General features: G+C 38.0%; 1 protein-coding gene across 13 annotated transcripts in view; it reads right to left on the reverse strand.

The window, feature by feature from the left end:
- Positions 1-12,129, reverse strand: part of PPHLN1 (periphilin 1) — a 163,134-nt gene that overhangs the window by 113,278 nt on the left and 37,727 nt on the right. For all 13 annotated transcript variants that reach the window (XM_010595903.3, XM_010595921.3, XM_010595890.3 and 10 more), the window contains one exon: positions 2,872-2,933. In XM_010595903.3, coding sequence (XP_010594205.2) covers positions 2,872-2,933 — 62 coding nt within the window. The remainder of the gene's footprint in view (positions 1-2,871; positions 2,934-12,129) is intronic.

Here is a 12,129-nt window from a genome sequence, read left to right on the forward strand (position 1 = left end):
GTGACGATTTTTGTTTTCTTTCTGTTGAGGTATAATCCACAGCGAAGGCTGCAGTCTTTGATATTCATCAGTTAAGTGCTTCAAGCCCTCTTCGCTTTCAGCAAGCAAGGTTGTGTCATCGGCATATAAAAAAAAAAAAAAAAAAAAACCCAAACCCATTGCTATCAAGGTAAGTCGGACTCATAGTGACCCTAGAGGACAGAGTAGAACTGCCCCATAGAGCTTCCAGGGAGCGACTGGTAGATTTGAACTGCCGACCTTTTGGTTAGCAGCCACAGCACTTAACCACTATGCCACCAGGGTTTCCCGTCTGCATATAGTCTTCCTCCAATCCTGATGCTGCATTTTTCTTCATAGAGTCCAGCTTCTCAAATTATTTGCTCAGCATACAGACTGGGTAAGCACAGTGAAAGGATACAACCCTGATGCTCACCTTTCCTGATTTTAAACCACACAGTATCCCCTTGTTCTGTTTGACTGCTTCTTGGTCTACATACAAGAATATAGTTAAGGCAGTGCTTAAAGGAAATTGTGAAACTCTACTTATAACAATAAACAGGAAGGAAAGAATGATAAACTTAACACCCAAGTCGCAACGTTAGATTAAAAAAGTGAGAATGTGAAGTGTTGCAGGGTTCTCAGAAGTAGAACTGACAACATTTACTAAATTTTAAAATGCATATGTCCTTTGATCTAGAAATTCCACTTTTGGAAATCTATCCCATAGAAATTTAAGTACCATTTCATAATGATATTATGTACTAGGATTTGTTTTGTACTAGAAACAATAATCATCCATGAATAACAGGTTAAATTAATTGGCATATTCACACCATGGAATACTACTTGGCCATTCAGAAGATTCAATTAGAGTTAAACCAAATAAATTGAAGTTTTCTACAAGGCAATGAATGAAAGAAGCGACTCAGAGAAAAGTATGCATAGCATTGGAAGAAAGGCCTGGCAATCTGCCTCTGTTAAGACTGCATGCAAGAAAACCCTATGAGCAGTTCTACCCTGTAACACATGGGGCTGCCATGAGTTAGAATTCACTCGATGGCAACAGGTATGGGTTATGTATAGTGTGATCTCATTAACAACAATCAAAACCCTTAAATGTTTAAGCATATAGAGAAAAATACAAAAAGACATAAACCAAGCTGCAAATACGGCTGTAGGGGTTGGAAGGGTTATATTTATGATTCTATTTATTTAAAATTTTATATTTTATACATGTATATAAATACCACACACACAGGTAAAAAAAAAAAATGCCAAAAAAAAAAAGACAGGAAAGAGAATTAATAAAGATAAAAACAAAAACTGACATATAGAAAACTGAAAAACATAACTAAAATAAATACAAGAGCTATTTCTTTGGTGGTGGGTTAGGAAGGGAATAAACCATTAGCTAACCAAAAAAAATTTTCAAGACTATTTCTGCCTCTTGGCATATATGCCAAATTGCAAGGCCTAACCATGGACAGCCAGAAGAATGAACAAAATCTGTCTTGGAGGAAGTACTGCCAGAATGCTTCTTAGAAGCAAGGATGGCAAGACCTCATATCTTGCTTACTTTGGGTATGTTATCAGGAAGGACTAATCCTAGAAAAGGACATCAGAGGAAAAGTAGAAGTCAGTGAAAAGGAGGAAGACCCTCAGTGAGATGGCCTGACACAGTGGCGACAACAAAGGGCTCAAACATACCTACTATTATAAGGATGGTGCAGGACCAGGCAACGTTTCATTCTGTTATACATGAGGTCGCTATGAATTGGAGCCGATCTGACAGCACATAACAACCACCACCATCCCCTGATAAGTTCCTGTAGCTGGTCACACAGACAATTAAATGGGTCAAGTAGATCACAGCATGACTACTGTGTGACTGCTCACTCCCCAGGGATGGGGAACTGGCTTGCTTCCTGCTTGCTACAAAAGATATGGAGCTCTTGGTCTTGGGCTGCTCAGCTGGGGTGCATGCAACTCATCCTATGCATAGCCATCATCTAGACTCATCCTTACGCCCTTGGAACTTGGGGGCAGAGAACTGGCACTACCATGCTGATGCTCCTGCTGGCTGCTATGCTGTTAATAATAAACTGTCTTGCTCTGGCCCTTTGAGTCTTACTGTCTACATTTTACCCTATGGAACTGTGGCCAGTTTATTCCTTGCCATCCTCTACGAGGTTCTTCCTTGGCATTTCATAAGAGATCTTTAACAAGATACTTTTACAGCTTCCAGTACTACCACTGTGAAGTCACACAGTCAACAAATCATCAAGCTGGTTAAATTTGTACCTTTTTCCCCCTGTAACTATTCTTTCAGATGTTCTCTAACAGTAACCAAGCTAACAATGACTGAGGTCTTCCCCAAACATATTTTTCCAACAGAACTTTATTCATCAAAACAAAGCAACTGAGAGAAAGCCTTATGAGACACTTTGTGAAGATGCAAATATTTTCAGAAGGACAATTCTGAAAAAGTGCCTTACCTTCTATATAAGCAAACACATATCTTATAATCCATACCATGTATTAAGAATAGAACTAATGCTCCTCCTTAGTAATCAGAAAACAGCATTTGCATTTTATTTTAATAATTAACTTGATATGACTACATCAGTAGCTCAAGTATTTTAAATATATATATATGTTATTACCAATTATAAAATGTCTACACATGTAAAATACTAGCTATCAAGTGTTACTGTTATATTACATAGTCACAAAAGGAATATAACACTTGCTGTTTTCAAAATGTTAAATCCTAATAAAATATTTATCTCTCTGCCTTGAGGTTGGATTTCAAGAGCAGACACCTCAGTGACTCAAGTATCCACACAGTCGTCTTAATATTTTTCTTTTTACCTGTATTCGGGCTGTCGACCTCCAGAATGATCATCTCTTGTCCATCTACACCCAGATTCATCCTGTAACATGAACAAGTTAATTGAGATATTTGTTTACATTATTTTGGGCAAGCAGAATATACCTAATAGCACTACTAGCCTCCAAGCCAAAATAATGTGACGACAGAAAATACTTTTCTAAATTTCCCTGAACTTCAAAGGCACAAAAACAAAAAAAGAAACAGCAAGTCAACCATTTCAACAGCTAAAATGGCAGACTGACTGAGAACCCACACTATCATTTATCCCATTAAAATGTTTAAATTGTTTCTTTGGTAACCCCAAACAGCCTATTGCCAAAGACACATACTTAAAGACTGTTGAAGGACAAAGGCTAAAATTAATCAAGCATACATTTCTCCATCTTTCATTTTATTCTTTCTGTCAAATATTTTCACTGACTTTCTGATTCAAGGTCAATGAAGAACTTGCTACTTTCTCACATTTCTTGTTCAAGTTTTCTTTTTTCACCTATTAAAAACCACAGTTTAAAACAAGATAAGAAATTATCAAAAAATGAACAAAATGAAGTTCTCCTTTATCAGTAATTAGTGTGAAGTAAATGGATTAAATGCTCCAATCAAGAGGCAGAGAGTGGCAGATAGGATAAAATAACAGACCCATCTACATGCTGTATATAAGAGATGCACCTTAGGCACAAAGACACAAATAGACTGACAGAATTAGGATGGTCAAAAAGATTCCAAGCAAAGAGTAATCTAAGAGATCAGGCATGGCAATTTCAGTACCAGACGAAGAGACTTTAAGCCAAAATCTATTATGAGACAAAGAAGGACATTATAAAAGGATAAAAGGAGCTCCCAAATTTATAAAGCAAACACTGACAGATTTGAAAGGAGAAATACATAGGTTTACAATAATACTAGGAGACTTTAATATTTAATACACCACTTTTGATAACAGAGAAAATAACTGAAAGGTCAGTAAAGAAATAGAAGAGTTGAACAACACTATTAGCCAACTAGAACATTCCACCCAATAACCACATCACATATGTTCTTCTCCGGTACACGTGGGATCATTCTCTAGGATACACCATATCTTAGGACATAAAGCAAATCTCAGTAAATTTAAAAAGACTGAAATCATACAAAGTATCTCTTCTGATCACAATGGAATGAAGCTAGAAATTAATAATGGAAAATACACAAATATTATGGAAACTAAATAACACATTAATAAGCAACCAATGGGTCAAAGAAGAAATCAAGATACACGCACACACACACACACACAAAAACCTAAAATTGAACAAGGATAAAAAAACAACATACCAAAACCTACAAAATGCAGAGAAGGCAGTACTCAGAGGAAAATTTATACCAATAAATGCCTACCTTGAAAAGGAAGAATCCGAATCAATAGCCTAACTCTACAACTTGAGGAACAAAAAAGGAAAATCAAATTAAGCCCAAACCTACGAGAAGAAAGATCAGAGCAGAAAAAAATGAAACAAAAAATCGAAAAACAGGAAGAATCAACAAAACCAGAAAGTGGTTTTTCTGAAAAGACCAATAAAATTGACACACTTTTGGCTAGACTGACAAAGAAAAACAGACAGAAGAGGTAAATATCTAAAATTAAAGACAAAAGTGGGGACATTGCAACCTATCCTACAGAAATAAAAAGGACTGTAAAGAATACTATGAACAGTTATATACCAATTAGATAACTTAGAGGAAATGGGCAAATTCCTTGAAACACATGAATTCCCAACAGTGACTCAAGAGGAATTAGCAGATCTCAACAGACCCTTAAGTGAAGAGATTAAATTGGTAATCAAAAACCTCCAAACAAAGAAAACTCCTGGGCCAGATGGCTTCACTGGGGAATCCTGTCAAACATTGCTAGAAGTGACTGTAATCCTATTTAAACTTTTCCAAAAAACAGAAGCGGAGGGAACACTACCTGATTCTATTGAGGCGAGCATTGCCCTGATACAAAAAAAGACAAAGATATCACAAGAAAACCACAGAGCAATCAATATCCCTAACGAATACAGATACAAAAATACTCAAAAAAAATACTAGCAGACTGAATCCAAAAACTTTAAAATATTAAAAAGAAAAAGAAATTGTCACTTACTAATAAGCTATATCAGAGTTAAGACGTAGCACTAAGTTTAAAATTAATCAAAGAAAGCACATTTTATCCTCTAAAGCAGACATATTTACAAAGGTACATAGCAATTCACACCCAATTACTTTAGAATTATACAAGAACACATATGCAAATTACTTACAATCAGAAACACTAATTTAGCTAAAATAATCTTCATCTTCCTCTTTAACATCACACATCCTACTCTGACATAAGTAAAATGTACTCATCATTTTCCTTCTCAATATTTAATTGCTACACAAGGCCTGTGCAGTAGAAATCTATTCTCACAGTCAAAATTCTACCTGCCTCTCTGCACAATCCATAGCTCAGGCCTCTGAAAGTAACAGAACAGACCTCCCAGGGAGTCAGTTCTGGTCTGTCTCCCCCCGCCCCTTTTCAGTCAGTGCTAAAGACTGCTGGATGAGGCTGCTGTGTGCCAAGAAGCAGGCATCTTTACTAGTACCTACAGCCACGGCCAACATACTCCAGGGGGGCTCTGATAACAAGGCAGGCCTCCCTGGGACACCATTTGGAGTGTGCTATACCTCTGTGGTGGCATAGTGGTTAAGTGCTACAGCTGCTAACCAAGAAGTCAGCAGTTCAAATCCGCCAGGCGCTCCTTGGAAACTCTATGGGGCAGTTCTACTCTGTCCTATAGGGTCGCTATGAGTCGGAATCAACTTGACGACAGTGGGTTAGCACCTCCCCCATCCAGACACTGTCAGCTGCAAACCTACCATGAATTGCTACAGAAAGCCTGTGCAGTAGAGTCTGTTCCCACTGTAAACACTCTACCAGACTCCCTGTACAGCTGGTAGCTCAGGACTCTGAAGCCAACAGGACAGACCTCCCGGGAAGATAGTTCAGGTCTGTCTGCTCCCCACTTCGGTCAGTGCTGAAGACTGCTGACTGAGGCTGCTGTGTGCTACGAAGCAGGCATCTTTAGTGGAAGCTACACCCTTAGCCAATATACTATAGGGAAGGCTTCGATAGCAACAAGGCAGACCTCCTGGGAGGTCTATATGGAGTGTGACAGCCTCTACTAAACCAGGACACTGTTAACCTGCAAGCCTCCTGTGAATTGCTATAGAAGGGCCCTGCAGTAGAGTTGCTCCCACAGTCAGCACTCTACCTATCTCCCTGCCTACAGCTCTGGCCTCTAAACCAACAGGACAAACCTCCCTGGAGGTCAGTTAGGGTGAGTATGCCCCCATTTCCAGTTGATGCTGAAGACTGCTGATGAGGTTGCTGTGGGTTAGGAAGCAGGAGTCTTGAGTGGAGGCTGCACTCACAGCCAACAATCTACTGGGGAGACTCTGATAACAACAACGAAGACTTAAACGGGATCTGAATAAAGCATGACACCTTCTCCCCTGCCTGGAAATTGCTGGTTTCGAGGCGGTTGAAAACTGCTACAGAAGTCCGCTGCAATAGAGTTTGCTCCCAAAGTCAAGACTCTATCTGCCTCCCTGTGTACCCAATAGCTCAGGCCTCTGAAACCAACAGGACAGACCTCCCTGGGGATCAGTTTGGGTCCGTCTGCTCCCCCTTAGAGTTGGCATCAAGGACTGCTGACTGAGGCTGCTGTGTGCTAGGAAGCAGACATCTTGAGTGGAGACTATACCCACAGTCAACATTCTATATGGGGCAGGCTCTGATAGAAACAAGCCAGACCTCCCTGGGGGTCCATTCAGAGTGTGGCTACCCAGCCCCCAACTGGTAACTGTTGGCTGCTGGACTGATACAAACTCCTACAGAAGGTTCCCTACAGAGATGTCAGAAGGTGGGTCACCTACATGGAGACTGCCCCCAACCACCACAGTGCCACTGGGGCTCTGAAACCCACAAGACAGGTCCTTCAGAGGTCCTTCTGGGGAGTGCCACCCCCCTCATGCTCCTGAAACAAAGGAAAGTCTGCCTGTTTGCCCAGAATGCCAACTCAGATACAAGCAGCCCCCACAAAGCAGAGAAGAAGTCTCAGGCAAAGCCAGAGGGCAACACCTAGCCCCAAAGACAGCTCACTGGGTGTGGATTTCCCAAACTAAAAATGTGATTGCAGAAACAGAGAAGGGAAGGCAATAATAATCAGAGACAGGGGACAGCACCCCTGGTGGACAGACTGATTAGTACACAATATCTCACCTGAGTGGCGATGGCCCTGGTGACAGACCACAGCATGTTCTCTAGTGTGTCTGGGAGAGACCGAAAGTCAAGAAACAAGATCTGAAACTTTCAAATCCCAATTAAACCAGGAAGGGAGAAGAAGGTATCACAGAGAGGGTGAGCAAACAGTAAGCAAAGGCTTAAGGCTCTGCCCATCTAAGAGTTTCTTAGAAAAAGTAGTACAGGCAAAAACACCAAATACAGGAGAAAACTGAGAAGGTTAACACCCTCACAAATTCCAATGTCCCAACAACAACAAAAAAAATCACAAGGCACCCAGAGAAAAAAGTGAACATGACAAATGGAGTGAAAGTACATTAAAAAAAAAAAAAAAACCATTGCCATCGAGTTGATTCTGATTCACAGTGACCCTATAGGACAGAGCAGAACTGCCCTATACAGTTTCCAAGGAATGGCTGGTGAAATCAAACTGCCAACCTTTTGGTTAGCAGGCTAGCTCTTAACCACTATGCCACCAGGGTTTCCGAAAGTGCATTTAGGGATAACCAAATAACGAAAAAAAGAAAAAAAAAAAAAAAAACAGAAAAATGTAACACAATAACACTAAACATAATTAAAGAACTAAGGGAAAACAGACAAAGAGCTAAAATAAACAAGGAAAAAAACGAAAGAATAAGGTTTAAAAAAAAAGATGTTGCAACTGAAAGGGACAATAACCGAAATGAGAAACACGATAGAAAAACTTGCCAACAGATTTAATAAGGCAGAAGAATCAGCAAATTAGAGTATAAGACAGTCAAAATTACAGACACTGAAGCACAACAAGAACAGGGGTTCAAGAAGGCTGAGCATGGTTTAATGGAATTATAGGGCAACAAAAGGCCTAACAGATGCATCAAGGGAATTCCAGAAGGAGATGAAAGAAAGGGACAAAAAGAATATTTGAAGAAATAATGAAAGAAAATTTCTCCAATCTAACAAAGGACATAGATCTACAAACCCAAGAAGCTCAAAGCACCCCAAGCAGGATAAATCTAAGGAGATCTATACCAAGACACATCACAGTTAGGCTCTCAAAAATTAAAGATAAAGAGAGACTCCTGAAAGCAGTGAAGCAAACAGTCACATACACAGGATCCCCAATAAGATTAAGTGCCAATTTTTCCTCAGAAACAATGGAGGCCAGAAGGTAATGGAATTTTATTTAAAGTGTTGAGGGAAAAAAAACAAACTGTCAACCAAGAATACTATACCAGCAAAACTATCCTTCGTGAATGAGGGTGAAATTAAAACATTCCCAGGAAAACAGAAGCTGAGAGAGTTCAAACCCACCAGAACAGTCCTACAAATAATACTAATGGGAATTCTGTAGATGGAAGGGAAGAGACACAAGAAAGTTCTGTAGATGGAAGGGAAAAGACACAAGAAAGTATTCAAAGACACACATAAAAAGAAAGATCCCTAATAGAGGGAAATTCATGGACAAGTATAAGGGTTAGTACTAAGGTATTTATGCTTGATAATTCTAAATGCTTTGTCCTTCATGTTTTTTAATAGCAACTATATAAGAGACAAGGATAAAATTATGTTATAGGGCATACAGAATTTCTTTTATGTTACTGAAGTTAAGCTGGTACCAACCTACACAGAATGTTATAAATGTTATAAATACTAACTCTTAAATATTCATGGTAGCCACTAAGAAAATACACACGAAAGGAAGGAAGAGGGAACCAAAAAGGCTCACTACAATAAACCAACGAAACACAAAAGCAAGCAGTACTAAAGGACAAAGAAGGCTTAAGACATACAAAAAAACAACAAAATGGCAGAAATAAGTCACTTCTTATCAATTTATAGTGAATGTAAATGGACTAAAAGCTCCAATCAAAAGGCAGAAAGTGGCAAAATGGATAAAAATACGTGATCCAACTATATGTTGTATACAAGAGACATACCTTAAACCCAAGGACACAAATGGGTTGAAAGTGAAAGAATGGGATAGTCCATGTAAATATAACCAAGAGAGAGCTGGGCAGCAATCTTAATATCAGACAAAGAGGACTTTAAGACAAAATCGGCCAGAAGAGATAAAGATGGAATATATAGTGATAAAAGGGTCAGTTAATCCAGAAGATTTAACAATCAAATATACATGCACCCAACATCACAGCACACATATGTATAAAGCAAACACTGACAGAATTGAAGGGAAAAATAGTACTAAAATAATAGATGAAGACTTCAATACACGACTTTCTATAATGGACAGAACATCTACAAAGAAGATCACGAAGGAAACAAAGAACCTGAATGACACTATAAGCCAACTAGACTTAACATATATATAGAACACTCCACCCAAAAACAGCACAATATACATTCTCTCATGCACATGGATCATTCTCCAGGATAGACCACATGTTAAGTCATAAAGCAAGCCTTGGTAAATTTTTAAAAAGTAAAATCACACAAAGTTTTTCTCTGACCACAACGGATTGATGCTAGTAACAGAAAAAAATCTGGAAAATATGCAAATTTAAAAAATTAAACAACATCCTAATATACTACCAATGAGTCAAGAAAGAAATCAAAAGATCAATAAAAATTTCTTGAAAGTCAAATGAAAATGAAAGCACAACACACCAAATTTTAAGGGATGCAGCAAAGGCAATACTGAGCTAAACTTATAGCGATAAATGCCTACTTCCTCCTCTTCCAAAAAAAGATCTCAAATTGAGAACTCCAGGAAGTAGAGAGGGGTAAAAAAAAGTCTAAGTCTACCAGAAGAAAGGAAACAAAGATAAGAGCAGAAATAAAATCAAAACAGAAAAACAGAGAGATTGAATAAAACCAGATGCTGATTCTTTGAAAACATCAATAAAACTGACAAACCTTTAGCTAAACTGACTAATAAAAGATGCAAATAACCAAAATAAAAATTAAAAGAGGAGACATTACAACTGACCCTATAGAAATAAAGAGAATTATGACAGAATATTATCAATAACTGTGTGGCAACAACCTGGATAACCTAGATGAAATGGATAAATTCTTAGAAGCACACAACCTACCCCAACTGACTCAAAAGGAAAAAGAAACTCTCAACAGACCCATAACAAGTGAAGAAATCGAATCAGTAATCAAAAGCCTCCCAACAAAAAAAGTCCTGGACAAAATGGCTTCCCTGGGGAATTCCACCAAACATTTAGAGAAGAAATGACACCAATACTGTTTACGCTCTTCCAAAAGATAGACAAGGACGACTCTCTAATTCTTTTTATGAAGCAAATATAACTCTGATATCAAAAGACATCAGAGTAAATATAAATATAACTCTAGACAAAGACATCACAAGAAAAGAAAATTACAAGCCGATATCCTTACGAATATAGATGCAAAACTCAACAAAATACTAACAGAATCCAACAGCATATTAAAAGAGTCACACGCCATAACCAAGTGGAATTTATTCCAGGAATGCAAGGATGGTTCAACATTAGAAAATCAATCAATGTAATACACCACATCCATGGAACAAAGGAAAAGAACCACACGATCACCTCTATGGATACAGAAAAAGCATTTGATAAAATCAACACCCTTTCTTGATGAAAACTCTAAAGAAGACTGGAATAGAAGGGAAATTCCTCAACATTTTTCAGGGCACATATGAAAAGCCAAGAGCCAACATTTTATCTACTGAAATCAGGAACAAGACACGGGTGCCGACTCTCACCATTTCTATTCAATATTGTATTAGAAGTCCTACCCAGAGACATAAGACAAGTAAGTAAGTAAGTAAGTAAGTAAGTAAGTAAGTAAGTAAAGTAAGTAAGTAAGTAAGTAAAGTAAAGTAAGTAAATAAATAAATAAATGGTATCCAGATTAGAAAGGAAGTAAAATTATCTCTATTCATGGATGATATGATTGTATATTCAGAAAATTCTGAAGAGTCTACCAGAAAACTTTTAGAGCTAATGGAGGAATTTAGCACCGTTGCAGGGTACAAGGTGAATAAACAATCTGCTGAGTTTCTACATACCAGCAATGAGAAATTTAAAAGGGAAATTAGAGAACTAATTCCATTTACAATAGCATCTAAGAGAATAAAATACCTAGGAATAAATCTAACCAGAGAGGTGAAGGACTCATAAAATGAAAACTATAAAACACTGCTGAAATACATTAAAGAGGACTTAAATAATTGGAAAGATGTTCCAAGTTCATGGGTTGGAAGACTTAATATTGTTAAGATGTCAACATTACCCAAAGCGATCTACGGACTCAATGCAATCCCGAACAAAATTCCAACAGCCTTCTTTACGGAAACAGAAAAACCAACCCTAAACTTTACATGGAGTGGGAAGAGGCCCCAAATAACTAAAACAATGTTGAAAGAGAACAAATTGGGAAGGCTCACACTTCCTGATTTTAAAACATACTACACAGCTACAGTAATCAAAACAGCCTGGTTCTGATATAACGACAAACACATAAATCAACAGAATAGATTTGGTAGTCCAGAAACAAACCCACACATCTATGGTCAACTGATTTTTGCCAAGGGTGCTAACTCCATTTGACAGGGAAAGAAGAGTCTCTCCAATAAATAGTGCCGGCATGAATAGATATATGTACGCCCATGTTCCTTGCAGCACTGTTTACAATAACAAAAAGATGGAAATAATCAACCAATGAATGGATAAACAAATTATGGTATATTTACACAATGGAATACTACAAAATGATAAAGAACGATAAATCCGTGAAACATCTTGTAACATGGAGGAAACTGGAAGGCATTATGCTGAGTGAATTAGTCAGTCGCAAAAAGACGAATATTGTATGAGACTACTAGTATAAGAACTCAAGAAAAGGTTTAAACACAGAGTAAAACATTCTTTGATGGTTACAAGGGTGTGGAGGGAGGGAGAGGGGTATTCATCAATTAGATAGTAGGCAAGAA

Source organism: Loxodonta africana, chromosome 4 (genome assembly GCF_030014295.1).
Source record: "Loxodonta africana isolate mLoxAfr1 chromosome 4, mLoxAfr1.hap2, whole genome shotgun sequence".
Taxonomy (NCBI): Eukaryota; Metazoa; Chordata; class Mammalia; order Proboscidea; family Elephantidae; genus Loxodonta; species Loxodonta africana.